This window comes from Zonotrichia leucophrys, chromosome 4 (assembly GCF_028769735.1).
Source record: "Zonotrichia leucophrys gambelii isolate GWCS_2022_RI chromosome 4, RI_Zleu_2.0, whole genome shotgun sequence".
Classification (NCBI taxonomy): Eukaryota; Metazoa; Chordata; class Aves; order Passeriformes; family Passerellidae; genus Zonotrichia; species Zonotrichia leucophrys.
The window spans coordinates 40,680,801-40,695,609 of record NC_088173.1 but is presented as its reverse complement, the minus strand read 5'-3'; the positions used below and the strand labels follow the sequence as shown (position 1 = coordinate 40,695,609).

At 42.4% G+C, this 14,809-nt stretch overlaps 1 protein-coding gene across 2 annotated transcripts in view; it reads left to right on the top strand.

The window, feature by feature from the left end:
- The first annotated feature begins 182 nt into the window (after positions 1-182).
- Positions 183-14,809, top strand: part of LRBA (LPS responsive beige-like anchor protein) — a 369,174-nt gene continuing 354,547 nt past the window's right edge. For both annotated transcript variants that reach the window (XM_064711253.1, XM_064711252.1), the window contains exons 1-2: positions 183-328; positions 651-1,118. In XM_064711253.1, coding sequence (XP_064567323.1) covers positions 900-1,118 — 219 coding nt within the window. In that variant the 5' untranslated portion in view covers positions 183-328; positions 651-899. The remainder of the gene's footprint in view (positions 329-650; positions 1,119-14,809) is intronic.

Sequence of the window (14,809 nt, the reverse complement as noted above, 5' to 3'; positions counted from 1 at the left end):
GCTCACCTGCGCTCACCTGGGCGTGCGCAGCCCGCGCCCCCCTCCCCGCGCCGGGCCCCGCCCGCGCCCGGCCCGCGCAGGCGCTCCGGGGGCTCCGCGCTGTCATGGCGGCAGCGAGCGGCAGCGCCGGCAGGAAGGAGATGGGGCTGACCGGGACCGCGCTGTGAGGCGGCGGCAGCAGCGGCGGGAGCAGCGGCGGCTGGAACTTGAGGCGCTTTGGGCGGGCGGAGCGGCGGCCGGCGCAGCGCAGCCCGCAGCCGGGCAGTGCAGCCGCCCCCGGCCCCGGAGCCGCGCGTCGGGGCAGCCCGCGCCCCCTGCGCAGCCCGCGGTGAGTGCGAACTTGGCGGGGCGCTGCACCTGCCCGGGGCCGTGCCCCACAGAGCCGGGGCCGCGGCGGGCAGCAGCCGGGCGGGAAGGAGGAACGCGTTCCCTCTTGGTAAAAAGAAAAAAAAAAAAAAAAAAAGAAAAAAGCAGATTAAACCCGTGAGGTGGGAGCTCGGAGCGCGGCGGGTCCGGGAGCACTTCCGCGGGGAGAGGCGCGAGCGCTCCCAGGGCGGCTCCCGCCGGGAGCGGGGCAGGGGCCGGGACGTGCGGGCTGTGGGCAGCGCCTGACGGAGCGCGGGCTGAAACACACTCGGGCTGTCCTTCAGGGCTGCGGACACCTGCCCGGGGGCAGCGCTCTGACAGACGCCTCCTGCCGAGGAGAGAGCCGCGATTTCCAGGGCGCGTCCTCCCCGGCCGCCCGACGCCCTCCCCCGCCGGACGCCGCTTTCCCCGGGAACCGGAGCCCAAGGGAAGGAAGCAGAGGCCGCCGCTCACCTTCCCGGCTGGGCAGCGCTTCCCCGAGCGGCGAGCGTGTGGAGCTGGCGCTGGAAGCCGTAGCCTGCGGTGAACTGGCCATGGCGAGTGAAGGCAAACAAGTTGTTCAGCCAACAGGTGATGATGGAGGAGGAGGAGCGGGAAGAGAAGGAAATGCTGCTGAAGGGGGAAGCGTGCTGCAGCCTTTGAATCCAGGAGTCCCCATCCGAGGCATTAAGATGAAATTTGCTGTGCTGACAGGACTGGTGGAAGTTGGTGAAGTGTCCAACAGAGATATAGTCGACACTGTGTTTAACCTGGTAAGTTGATTGCCTGAATGAGGGGAAAATACAGCACGGGTGTGCAGAAGAAACTGCAGGGTTTTTGATGCTGTTTTTCTGTTAATATTTTTTTACATGTTTACACTTTCACCATGCTGGATTTCAACCATATTCTTTTTACTTACCTCAAAAGCTGGGAAAAAAGCATATGAGCCTCTTTATAGACACTCTTATACTTGAATCAGCTGTAAGCATCTTCCTCCTTCATTTTCCTCAGAGAAACTGTTGCTTTATTTAGAATTGAGAAATGTATTGTTATGTTTAAACATTTAACATGTGTACTCAACAAGAAAGTTAAGTGTTAATGTAGTAACTCAAACTGTCATCAAAAAACACACACTGTTTTAAGTCAAAGCAGTTTTCCAAAGATGTTTGCATCCCTTCTTGCTTCCTGTTGGCTTTGGAAGTAGGTGGGACTTTTATGTTCATGTGCAGGGGGTGAGGGTGTCAGGGAGTAGTTCATTCAAACATGTTTTACACAGTCTGCTTTTTGGGAAGAGCAAAATATGGTTTTAGTGTCCTTTTTTAAATTAATGAATGAGGGACTCAACTGCTATTTTTTGAATGCTGTGTGGCTGTATCTAATATTTCATAACAGATCTGACTAAAGATTGAGGGAACAACTTTTCCTTGTTGAAGCTACAAATTTAATATATACCACTGAACTTTTTGGGCCAGTTGCTTTAAATTGCCTGATTTAAAGCAAGTAGACTAGTAAGTAATGTTTCCTTGATGCAGGAGATCAAATATTAGGAGAAAAACCCTCAAGTTTACAAAGATACTCTGCTATTACCAGAGGTCTTAAAACATCTCTAAAAACAATTGTTGTCCCTCCTTCTTCCTTTGAGTGAGCAGCTCTGACTCTAAAACAATGTGGTTTCTGACAGACCAGGAAGTGAGAGCATTTAATAATTTAAAACTCAGTAACAAGAAAAGATGAGGCAGAAGTCATACTGGTTTTTTATGCTGTTTGCATTTCAGTCATTTTGGTTTTGATATTCTTTGCTACATGCAAGTTTCAGTGGTCACTAAATATTTGTGTGCAGCGCCTGTTTCATGTTTTTCAGTGTTATCTTCTTGGGTTATGATAAATATTTGTTTTGGAATATTTTTGCATTAACAGTGTAGTGCCCTAGATTGTTTGGATGAAAATCTCAATACAGGGGAATGGCAGTAGTGACAAAAATAAAGTGCAGATCAGAGGTTTCATGGATTCTTCAAGTATGAGGAAGTGATTAAAGGTACTTGGAGTCCACTTGACGATGTCCTGGACTAAACAGAGTGGTCACATATATAGACATGAGGTTCAAAAGGAAATTCTGGTGAATAATTTAGAATTCAGGACACTTGTGTGAGGGGAAGTTGTTCATGAACATGTTAAATTTTACTTTGTTTCTAGTGTAGCCTATTGAGTGGTGTGCTGGAGGTGTATTTTGTGGCAGCAGTGGAAAGAGGTTCAGCAGAATAATTAAAAATGTAAAAGCTCCTTGATTCATGTGATTCCTCCTCTGCTCCATTTTGGAGAAAAGAGGACCAAAAACTTCAGCCTGATTTAGAGTACACTTGATTTTAGATTAAGAGAATTTGATCTGTGGACTGCATTTTCTTGGATCTTCATTTCCCAGATAGGGGAGATTTCCTGGCACTGGAAATTTTTGAAACTGTGTTCTCACTCTTTCTGCAAGTGAAACAGCAACCCTGCCCTCTCTGAGAAGATTCCTCAACCGTTTCAGCACACCTGCCTACATGTGGGAGGCTAAAGGTCATGCTTTTGCCCCACATTGTTTTATTAGCTGTTGGGTGTCATGACACTGCCAGCAGTTTGATAGTAAGGGCACTTTACCTGGATATGTGAGAACAAAATCCAAATTTTGGAGCCATAGCAAAAACAGTAGGCCCCTTGATTTCTTTGAGACCTAGGGAAACATCAGCTAGCTGGCAAACCAGGTGTTTTGGAAGGTACTGAAATGCATGAATAAATCAAACCAGCCAACAAACTTATATTTTTGTTACAGAAAGCCATTATTTTCTAGATTTTTTAAAAATAAAAACTGTGAGGCTGACTTTTTGATGTAGCTTTTTGGGATATGAGGGATATGAAGTCTCTCTTCAAAGCAGTGCTCATTCATCTGTCACAGAGTTCTGCCTCTGTGAATTTGTTACCTGTGACCATTTTGTCAATTAATACCTCTGAAATCACACTGACCAGAATTTAGATGTGTCAAGTACTGGTTAGCAGTGGTGTGCTTGGTTTCCTCTGTGTGGGTGCACAGAAGATCTGTAACTTTTACCTGCAGAGGTGACTCTCAGCTCTGGCTTTTCTGGCACATTGTTTCCCAATGGCTGTGGCAGCGTGTTTCCGTGGGTGTGAGCAGGGGCTGTGACGCTCACACCCTGATCTGCTCTTACCTGATGGGGTTTAGCCCTGGCTCCCCTCCTGTTGGGTTTCATTCTGTGTGGTGACTCACAGGCATGGGAGCAGAGATCTGCCAGCCTGCTTCCCATGGTTTGGAAAGAGGACACCTGCTCTGTCTGGGGTTTCATATGGTCACTAGTTTGCGGCATCTTTAGACCAGAGTGGAATGAGGGCTGAGCAAATCTGGGTGGAAAGGTGGCTTAGTATATTTATTCTTTCTAGCACAACCACCCTCAAATCTGAAGAGATTATTTTTAAAACAGGAATGTTAGGTGCCCTAATTTGAATTTCTTGAGAAAACAAACATGTTGCTCTTAGTTATGCCCTTCCAACTTGCTGTAGCATAAGGAGGTTATCAAGAGAAGACCAAAGTGCTGTCCTGATGTTCCTCATCTTTAAGAGATGATCACATTCTATATGTGAAGGACTCAGGAGGTCAGAAATCTAAAGTGCACAGTAATTGATCTGCTGCTTCCTAAAGAAATGTAAGCCTCTGTAGCTCTGATTACTCGAGCAAATAAGTTGTTCACTTTGGCAGTGTTGGATCTTGGAGAGCCACCTCAGACATTTTCTCTGTGCAGCAGTGAAACAAAGTGCTTAGTGAGCTCACTTCTAGCATCAAAACTCTACTGGTCTCATGTTGTTGTCTTTCGAAATTCTGCTCGGAGAAACATACAAGCTGATCTGCTTTGTTTTGGTCAGGTTCTCAATGAATTCAGTTTCCCAGGCCATGTTGAAAATTTCTTTGAATATGTCAGCACCTCTTAGAAGTGAAGAGGGAAACAGGAGCTTTCAAGAAACTGATTATTCTGTGGACAACTTTGAAAGCATATTCTTATTCAAGTATTAATCTGTTCTGATACTTTTTTAGACAGACCGAGCTAAACTATGGATATGTATTCCTCATGCATTGTGAATTTTATTTTTCATTGCCTTTGGGCAGCAATAACTCCTTTAATTTCCTTTGCATACAAATCAGGTGAATTCCTGTTTGTTACCTCATATTTGCCCCCATAGTTTATTAAAATAAAAAACCCTCCTGGTTGGAGAAGTTGATAGAGTGAAAAAACAAATTACTTACAGTGGGATCTGTTACTAACTTAAAATAGTTCTAAGCCAGTTTTGTTTAAAAAAGCTTTAGTGCTTCAAACTGTTTTATTGATTATGGTATAGATTGTTACTTGATTTGGCTCAATTTTTTCCCCTCAGTCTGTGTTGCAAAGACTTTTTTTAAAATTTATTTTCTCTTTGGGGAAGGTAATGCGTAGTTGTTTCTGATTCTATTCAGGGATTGTGAGATCCTCACCAAGAGTGACAAAGTGCAAATGAGAAAGAAACACAAGTTGTTATCACCTTTGGAGGAAAATAATGGGATCTGAGGAGCAGAGGCTTAAATTGCTTTCTAAATTTAATTTGTCAGCTCTTTCACTTCTGTCAGACAAACTAAAACCACAAACAAAAAATCAAACTGACTTAAAAAATTCTTACAATTATTTTCCTGCTGATACATTGTCACATTTCTAATTTGGATGATTTGGGCACACTAATGCAACTAGAACCCTGTAACTCATAATGGTTTTAATGAAGTCTGAATTCCCCTTTTCTCATCTCTTGTCACTGACTTACTTTGCATGTATCACGTTGTAGAAACCCCACAAAGTTAATGCTGATAGAATTAAATGTATTGCAGTGGTAAAAATCCACCATAAATGTCTTTATAACAATGCATTCCTTTCATTACATTACTGTATGCTTTTAGAGACTTAATTTTCTACATAAACCTATCAATGCTGATGACAAGGGAGAGTAACCAAGTAGTTCCTAGAATATCACTGAATGTTGTGTGTTTCCTGGTAGATGCAGTGTTCCTTAGCAGCCTCCCAGTAAATGCACCTCTGGCTACAGTTATCCTAGTTCAGTCACTTCTGTCCACTTAAAGTGCAGATGATAAGGTAAGTCTGTGGCTTCAGCTGGGTCAGGCTTGTAGGGTTTTTAAAAAAAATCATAGTGAATGGATCAGTCAGCTGTGTTAGAGGTCATGCATGGTTTTTACTTATTGAAGTGATGCATATTGGGGTTTTTCAGGTGTTGATGCAACTTGGACCTTACTTTGTACTTAGTGGAAATACTACTCTATGTAGTAGAGTGTATGCAGGAACTGAGGGAAATTTTGTGGTTGGCTGAGAAAGGTGTGGAATGTAGTGGGGTGGTAATAGCAGTCTTTAATTAGGCATGCAACAATATTGAAGAAAAATGTCCAGGCTCTGAAGAGGAGCTGGTTTGTACTTTGGCTGTAATATCCATTCGCTTTTGTAACTGCAACTTCAAGCACAATGTAGGACAACAAAATATTGAGGACAAAATTTCAAAGACTGCATGGGAAAGTGTTTTGCTTACTCCTCTGCTAAGTTGCCAGACTTTTGTAGCTTCGTGTGTCCAATATGAGATTTCAAGTGTCTCTGAAAGCCTGGAACATGCTTTGTGTTTTACAGCGGTGTTGGCATCCTTTACTGACATTAATAGACTCTGTACAAACATAAAGCCACAAAAGCAAAGCTGAGCTGTGCATTTATTTGTATCTTGTCTCAATAATGCAAAATTCTTGACAATTTTTAATTAGCAGTTTGTTCTACAAGGAAGCCTGGTCAAAATGTGTTTATAGCATGGCTCAGAACTCCCCTTTAGAGGGGAACGCATCAGTTCAATGACAGATTTTTCTAGGTGGTGTCTGGTAACAGAGGAGAGGGAATCAGGTTTCCATTGCAGTTGATTTGCTGTCTCTGGGAAGGGTTTTTTGCTGCTTCTGCCAGACAGTCCTGGGCTGGAGGGACCATGGGCCTGACCCAGCAGTGCAGAGAGCACAGAAACCTGGGGCCATATGGACTGGCTCAGGAAAAGCATCTGCGGATTAGGGAATAGAATGAAATTAGTCAAAAGCATCAGGCAAGCAGGTGGATGGCATGTCAAGGTTGCCACAAAGGCTGGATATTGCAGAGTGATACAAAAATGGATAGTTATAAATGCATGTTAAATCAGCACATGTTGGTTCACTCCTTTGATAATCTCTTTAAGGATGAGTGTGAGTGAAGAGAAGGCTTTTGAAGTTGCTGTATTGGTTGAGCATTGGAGGTTGAGGAAAATCAAAGATGAAGTATTTGCTCAATTCTTTTTTGAGGTAGTGTTGGTTTGGTACAGTGTTCAGTACTCTGGTTAGTCAGGTGTACATTCAAATGCTGAAGTTTGCTGGGAAGTCCCTGTCTTCTGAAAATCATCATACTTGATATTTTTTTTGGCATGTGTTATGGATTGAAGTCTGATGAAAGATAAAAATGATCTTTGTCTGTGGTTTCATTGACTATCTGCATATTTGCTTTACCACCTCTTGGTGAACCTGTGCTCATTCTGAGCTGTCTCTCACTTGATGTGTTGCTCTGACCTTTTATTTTTTGCTAGATAAGTTGGCAGCTTAAAGCACTGATAGCTTCTGTCTTCATGCAGTCATCAAGTTCTTTATGAGCCTTAAGGAGAAGCTTTAATCCATTGCACAGATGAAGTAAGCTCTGCTGTTTAGTCACTGGAATGTGAAATAGCTTCTTGCTACCTTTGGTGTTTCTGTCTTTTTCTGTCATCTTTAAAAATCTCTTCTGTCAAATTCAGTCTTGCACGCATTAAATTTATGCATATCTTTTTAAAAACTTCTATTTATTTTAAATGGGTCAATCTGGCAGAAAGTTTTTGTTCATAATCACTAATTACAGTTAGCTAACTTTCTGCTGTTCAAGTGTCTTCCCCAGCCCCTGGAGGCCTTGCTGGCCTCTTCACAGCATTTTGCATAATGGTTTTTGGTATTAGCTTGACCTAATTACTAATGTCCTAATTTAGATTACGTTTCTGCTTTAACTAATTCTGGATTTTTCTGGTGAACTCGATATCAGGCTAGATCATGTTACTGCTCATCCAAAAGCTAGTTTGGCCATTTTTATTTGACTCTGGGAAACCCTGGAGCTTTGTGAGCTTTGGCTGTTTTCCAGGAGTCCGAGGGCTCCATGAATATGGTAAAACAGGATCCTGTTGCCCCCTGCTTGGTGAGTGCTCTGCCTGGCCAGTGCAGACTGCAGTTTCCAGCATGCAGCACTCTGTGCTCAGGGCAGATAGCAATCGAGATGCATCCTTGCACAACTGCTGTAATCAGACTCACCAAGTGATGATACTGCAGGAATTGCAATAGTACCTTTCCCTGAGCCACTGGGGGCTTTGTGCTGGCGCTGGGAGCCTGGAATAATTTGTGAGAGCTTGTGTTGCCACAGTGCTTTAGATTCCAGAGCTTCACAAATAGGCATAAGTAGTTTCTAAATAGTAACTAATTTGTGGAGAAGAAAAATCTAATGCCTTCTGTTGCACTGGATTCCCCTAGTAGTAACTGGGGAGCAGGGAGCAACCCAGGCACGATTTTCCTGTTAATAGCTGCCTTGAGAAGATATTTAAATGAGAATTGCTAGTGGGAATAGGATGTGCTCTGTTGCTTCCTGTAAATGTTCCATGAGTTTGAGCTGCAAGTCTCTTTACTGCAGCCTGCATATGAATAGTTGATGTTTTTGTGTTCTGCATATATCCTGGAAAAAAAATTCTATATGCATCAATGCAAAAAGTTCAGATTATTTTTTTGTGTGACTAAAAAGCTGAAATTGAATTGTTCAGGCAAAACCTCTTCTCCTTTGTTGATGCAACTGAAGAAATCAAGACCTGAAGAGCTTCTGGGTTATCTTTCCTTTCCAGTTGGAAATCAAAACCAGAGTAATGGTGTAGGACTCATCTGTTCTGTGAAAGTGTGTTTTGTGTGTGTGAGCATTTCCCCTTTTTCCATCAGCAGTTGTTGTCTGAGGTGTGGACAGAAATTACTGAGATAGAATTGGGTCCATTTAGTGAATTTATTTGCCCCACTTAGATACTCCAAATTTCTGGGTTTGTCCTGGAGTAGCCCTGTAAAACAGTAACTGTAAGAATGCATGGGGTGACCTGTAGCTTATTTATTCTCTCTTTGGCAAGTCCTGAAATACAAGAGGCAGCAGGTAAGATGGTAACTGCAGCAGGAGGGCAATTTCTGTAATAGAAGACCAGCAAGAAGAGAACCAGTAGCATTTCACAGTAAACTGGGAAATATGTGATTATGGAGTGTAGGATGCTGAATGTTTGCATGATAAACCCCTCACAAAGCAGTTCCTTTATCAAACTGTGTATGTTTGGGTGGGAATTGTACTGGCTGCTTTCCCATATGTGATTTGGGTGGGGGTAGGTAAGGAGTGAGATAAACCCTTTTGCTGTAGAATTGCTGAATAAAGGCTTTTCAGATCCTGCAACTTTTAAGTTTTAGTAATCTGTTATTAGAGAAGCTTCTAAGTTGTGCTGCTTGCACTTCCTGGGGTTAAAACAGTATTCCTAAAGACAATTGTTTTGTGTGTGATTATTAATGATCCAGGTGGACCTTGGAATCAATCATTGCTTAAGAAAACCAATCAAAAACCACCATCACCAAAAAAAACCCCCAAAAAACCAAAACCACAACCCCCTTCCCCCAAAACCCCCAAACCAACCTGAAAAACAACACAGCCCCCCTGCCCATCAAACCAAACCCAAAAGTTTTTTATGTGGAATCGCAGACTTCAGTTACAAAATATGGCCAGTGATACAGACGTAGAATTGCTGATGAGCCTTAGAACAATGCCATTGAGGGGAGGGTAAGAACCAAATTACTAAGGTAGTGAATGGTGCATGACTGTTAAATAAACAAATGGAAACTATTAGTCCAGTCAGCATCTGCCTCCTGCTAATGTTTTTGTTGAAACTAAGCATGTGATTTGTCTCTAGTTGTGGTTGTGAACTTGATTGAAAAGAACTTGCAAGCTTTTTTTTTTTCTCCCTGTATAATGGAAGCTTACTTATACTGTAGGATTTGCTTCCAGTATGTAATTTAGTGCCCTAGTGCCTGACTTTTAGCTATGTGATATGGAGTATAAAACTGAGTAACTGTGATTGCATTTTTTAGAATGTATTTTGAACCATCAAACATGAGATGGAAGATATGTGTTTTTAATGTATTGCTGCTGTTATAGAATAGGAGAACACCTGAGATACTGGGAATGGATATTTCAATTGGAATTGCAAAAGATTCTCTGTCTAATTTGTAATCTATAGCTAAAGGTCACCTTCTGAAGCTATGATGTCTTTATCACTTCAAATATCCTTTTTTTAAATGGAGTAGCAGTGGTGCTCAACTGATCAGTAAAGTGCAGTGAAAGGAGTTCTCAGGATCAGTAAGTGTACCAACGGTTTCCCATCTTTATATAAATCAGTAAATGCTTATGAGGAAATTATTGCCATGTTTCCTTGCCCATTTCTACCTTAAAAGTGAGGTCCCAGTCTTGTGCCACCCTAGATTATCCGCTGCCTAACCTCACACCAGGACACTGCTTTGTCCTTTCTGTGCCCCCTTGCCTCCTCTTCCATGACCTGGCACCTGGTGCCCTCACCCTTGGCTGCAGAAATGAGTCTGAGCACTCCCTGGAATCTGCGAATGCCACCGTGTGCGGCAGTTGCTGTGGCTCAGCTGATTGGCAGGAGCATTGCCTTGGGGACGTGGTTATTCCATGACTCATCTGAGACCTGGTGCTGAAGACTTGTGCCCTTCCTGTGTACTGCTTTTAAAGAGGAATCTATATGGCTCTTTGGGAGTTTTGCTGATTTGGTAAAGTCTCACCTCTGCAGGATGTGAAACCCATCCTGATTTCTCCCCTTAGCAGGAGGAGATTCAAATTGCCATTGGTCAGGATTGAGGATGCTGTGAGTGACTTGTAAAGGAGCACTTGTAACACCTCTGATGCAAAGACTAGGCTCATACACAGCAAATGCCAGATTAATGAGTATGGGGAGAAGGCGCAGAAAGAAACAAGTGTCAGACTTTGTGGTTGAGGTGTTTGAATAAGGTTTCCTAGTCACTCATACATGACAGGGAAGGTTTGGAGCTGGAAGACAGTGGATTTCTTGCCTGCATGTTAGGACTTTAGTAAAGATTTCAGTAAAGAATCCTGACTTCATTCCTGGAAAGTGCATTATTTTCAGGTGAAGGGCTTTGTGCAGTGACTGAGATATCACTAGAGTTGTTTAGACATATTTCAAAAAGATAGAATTTAGATGGCAGAAACTTGGGTTTCCTGCTTCATGATGGTGCTGTCATTTTTCAGGTAAGAGATATCCCTGCTTCCAACTGGATCATGAGGAAATTGAAAAAAATGTCATATAACACTTTTTTATACAAGTTAGTGTAGTGTATTGTCTTCCCTCTCCTCCAAAAAAAAAAGGCATGTTGTGAAAATAATTTTCACATTGTCAGATGATGTAGGTGACTGTAACAAGCAAACTTGTCAGTTCAGGCTTACCCTCAGTTGGGTTTTGTGTGTGCAAATTGAGAAACCTGGAGTACTGGATACAAAGTGGAAATGGGGGGAAAACCTGAAATTTTATTTGAGTGCTGAGTTAGTCTTGTTGTCTTTGTTGCTGTTCCTTAAAGATGGATGTTTCTGTAGGAATTCTTTAATTAGGTATGCAAGGAGTACTTGGGATCTCTTTAATTCTAGACATATGAACAGACGTTTAGAGGAGCAACCAAGCTGCCTAAAGAAATCATCATAAAATAATATCACCCATGAGCAGTTTAGTTTAATCACTGTAATTGTGCTGTTATAAGACTTGATTATAAACTATTTGTTTCAAATTCAAGCTTCTGGGTTCAAATCCTGACTATCTAAATATCACGATCTTGTCGCCATCTGTCCTATTAGGTGAAGTTACCAGTGATTGGAAAAGGGAAAACATAACTGCCAGTGTTAAAAGAGGGAAAAAAAGGAAGAACCCAGGAAATTCCAGGCTGTTCAGTTTCACCTCTGTGCCTTACAGGATCATGGAACTGATACTCCTGGAAATTGTGCTATGGCAAATAGTAAATAAGAAGGTGATTGGTGAGAGCCAACTAAGGGCAAATCAAAGGGCCTGACCAATTTGGTTGCCTTCACTGATGGGGGTTGCAGCACTGGTGGGTGAGGGAAGAACAGCTGATGTCATCTCTGGATTGTGCAAAGCATTTGGCACAACATCCTTGTCTATAAACTGGAGAGGCGTGAATGTGATGGATGGGCCACTCACAGGATAACAAATTGCCCAGAGAAGTTGTGGATGCCCCACCCCTGGAAGTGCTCAAGGTCAGGTTGGATGGGGCTTTGAGCAGCCTGGTCTAGTGGAAGGTGTCCCTGCCCATGGCAGAGGGGATGGAACAAAATGATCTTCAAGGTCCTTTTCCACCCAAACCATTTGCTGATTTTGTAATTCTTTGTTCATCTCTGGGAAAACCCACTTTCAAGTAGGCAGGAGTGCCAGAAATTTAAGCTTAATTTACACGTGGTGGCACGGGAGGGAGAGTTATTTCAGAGGCTTTTGGCTTGTGCCATCTCTGTCATCTCTGTATTGTTTAGTGGCTGTGCTTTCGTTTGCTCTATAGTGTGACACTGTCCTGGATTGCTGACATGTGGGGGTTTAATGAGTGTTTCATGCCTCATTCCTGCACTTGTAGCTGAATTCCAGTATCATCCTGAGCAGGATATTTCTGTGCATTTCAGCTTAGTGATGCTGCATATTACTTACAATGGGACTGGTCAGACACAGGCTTAGTTACTATTTTGCACCATGCATTATACCTACTGTGCAGAATAGCTCTTTAGCTCTGAAATACATTTACATTGTGTCTTCTGAGGGTTGGCTGTGCTTTTGAGTTCTGCAGCACTGGGTGATCTTGATGCTTCAATTTCCAGTTAAAGTAGGTGCATGGGGGAAGGAGGTGAACAGCTTTAAATGCTCATTTATAGTAATTTTCCAGCTGGATGTTCAACTTCTCAGCTTCTAAGAGTCAGCTATAATATTTCCTATAGTTCTGTTGCTCACACATTTAAGGCCAGAGTTGTAGTTAGAATTCTGTTTCTCAACTCTAAAGGAGTTTTGTTTACCAAGGATCCTTCTAAATGGGTTTGTTTGCCTGTGACCTTACCGTGCAAATTGGAAAGAATGCTTGAATGCACATATGGATTCTTAAAACAGGTATTGATCATTATAACAATGGGATTGATGCAGAGTAAAGGATTTCTCAGTAATTGTATGTGCAAATTTCTATATTAAAAGGTGCCTGAACCTCAGTCTTAATATTGAGAATTTTGAAGGCGAAGATGCCTTTGTTTAGGAAGGTTAATAATTTGCCCAAGAGGAGTTATTGCCCATTATAAGCCTGCATGCTAATTCTCTCTGGTTAAATTAACCATGGTGTCAAAGAAAACAGAATAATCAAATGTATGGATAGCAACTATAATTATGGAGTATTAGTTATGTGTGACTTAGTTATGATCTCTGTAGGGCATTTCCATGTTCTGGTGCTGTGACCCTGTAGGTATTTATAGAGTTGGATGTGTACTGGAAATGATGTTGAGATAATTGAGAAGTGGTTCTGAAGAGTCAGTAGTTCATACCTTAAGATTGCTCAGTGTCTTCTGTTTTAAGCAATCTTCAAGGATTTTCTCTGAAGTTCTACCCTTGTTTTGCAGGCACTGTGTGATACTGTGCTCCAGAGACATGTGCGTTCAGCCTTTGGTCACATAACAACAGATCTTCTAACACAAACTCTCTCTGCACAGACAGTACTGAAAGCAGGCAGGCTTAGATTAGCTGTCAGGAATGTCTTTGCTCAGTGGGTGGTGAGGCACTGCCCAGGCTGCCCAGAGAGGTTGTGGGTGCCCTCCTGCTGGCAGTGTTCGAGGCCGGGTTGGATGGGGCCCTGAGCTTCTTTATCTAGTGGGTGGCATCCCTGTGCACAGTGGGGACTTTGCAGCTAGCTACTGTTTATGGCCCCTCCCAGCTCAAACCCTTCTGTGCTTTCAAAGCAGCAGCAAATGTGTGTTTGCTGCTGGGTGCAGTCAGGCTTATCAGGGAAGTTGAGTTGGAACCTAGAAAAGGAGGACAATCGTGTTGGGCTTCCCACTGCTTGGCCCAGCTATTCTTCCTCCTTGATAATTAAGGATGTTGAGTATGAGTACCTGGCTCTAGAGCTGCCTCATTATGCGTGCTTCATTGTGTTTTTATGTGAAGTGTGAATTCCTTTTGCATTTACAAGGCAGAAAGGAAAATACTTGTTCTGTTTGTTGTAACTCCGAATGTGACTTTTCCAATAAATAGCCGCACAAACTTTACAGACTGGAATGAAATATTGCAGTTTCAGCAGCACTCATTGTTCTTCTACTTTGTGTACACAGAATTGGTTCTGTTTCATCTGCAAATTCTGTTGTAAGGCAGCTGGAAGGCTGAAGCTGGGCTCTCATTCTGAAGGTGTAACAAGCTGTCCTTTGAAGGGCTGATTTTCTCTTCTAATCTCCCCATGTTTTAAACAGGTGGGGTGATTCTGTGATTGTACAATTATCTGTCAAGCAATATCAGGATGTACTGCAAGATTTCACTGCTGTTAGCTCAAGTCATGAAACATCCTCTGAGGAGTGCTTGCTATGTGTAGGTTGCCATTTAGTTACTTGTTTTCCAATTCATGAGATGGCATATATGGCAAAAAGTAAAACCCTGTTTAAAAACAAGAAAGTAAAAAGTGAAATTGTCAAATGAGAACTAGAAATTGTGAAATGAGCTAAACTTTATTGGTCTAAGACAATGTGGATGTCTATTAATCACTTTGTGAACACCATAAGAGCAATATTCCTGAAAAGCCACTTTATCAGTAAGATACTGCTGTGCTAATTCTGTTGTTGCCTAATATTGGAAAAAAAAGGAGGTGGGAAGTGCAGTTTATAAAGCATCTAATTTGTGACATGGGTATTTTTTTAGCTGTTTCAACCTGTTAGAACTATGACTGAAGCTTTTCAGAAAGTAATGACCTAAAACCTGAAATGAGGTTACAGAGGTTGAAGCTCTAGCAAGGATCGTATCGCTACAACTTGGCAGTGGAAAATGAAGCTGTGTTGTTTAAGATTTCTGGCTTGCTGTGGCTGTGACCTGTCCCATAACGGTGACTGTCACTGAAGAAAATTTTTCTGGTAGACTTGGGGGTGAGGAGCTACGACTTTTTTTTTTTTTAATCTATTGGGAAAATGACAAACGTTTGTGTTTTGTTGAAACACTCTATTTGTCCCAAAAGTTACCCTATTGCTAATTGCAGTGA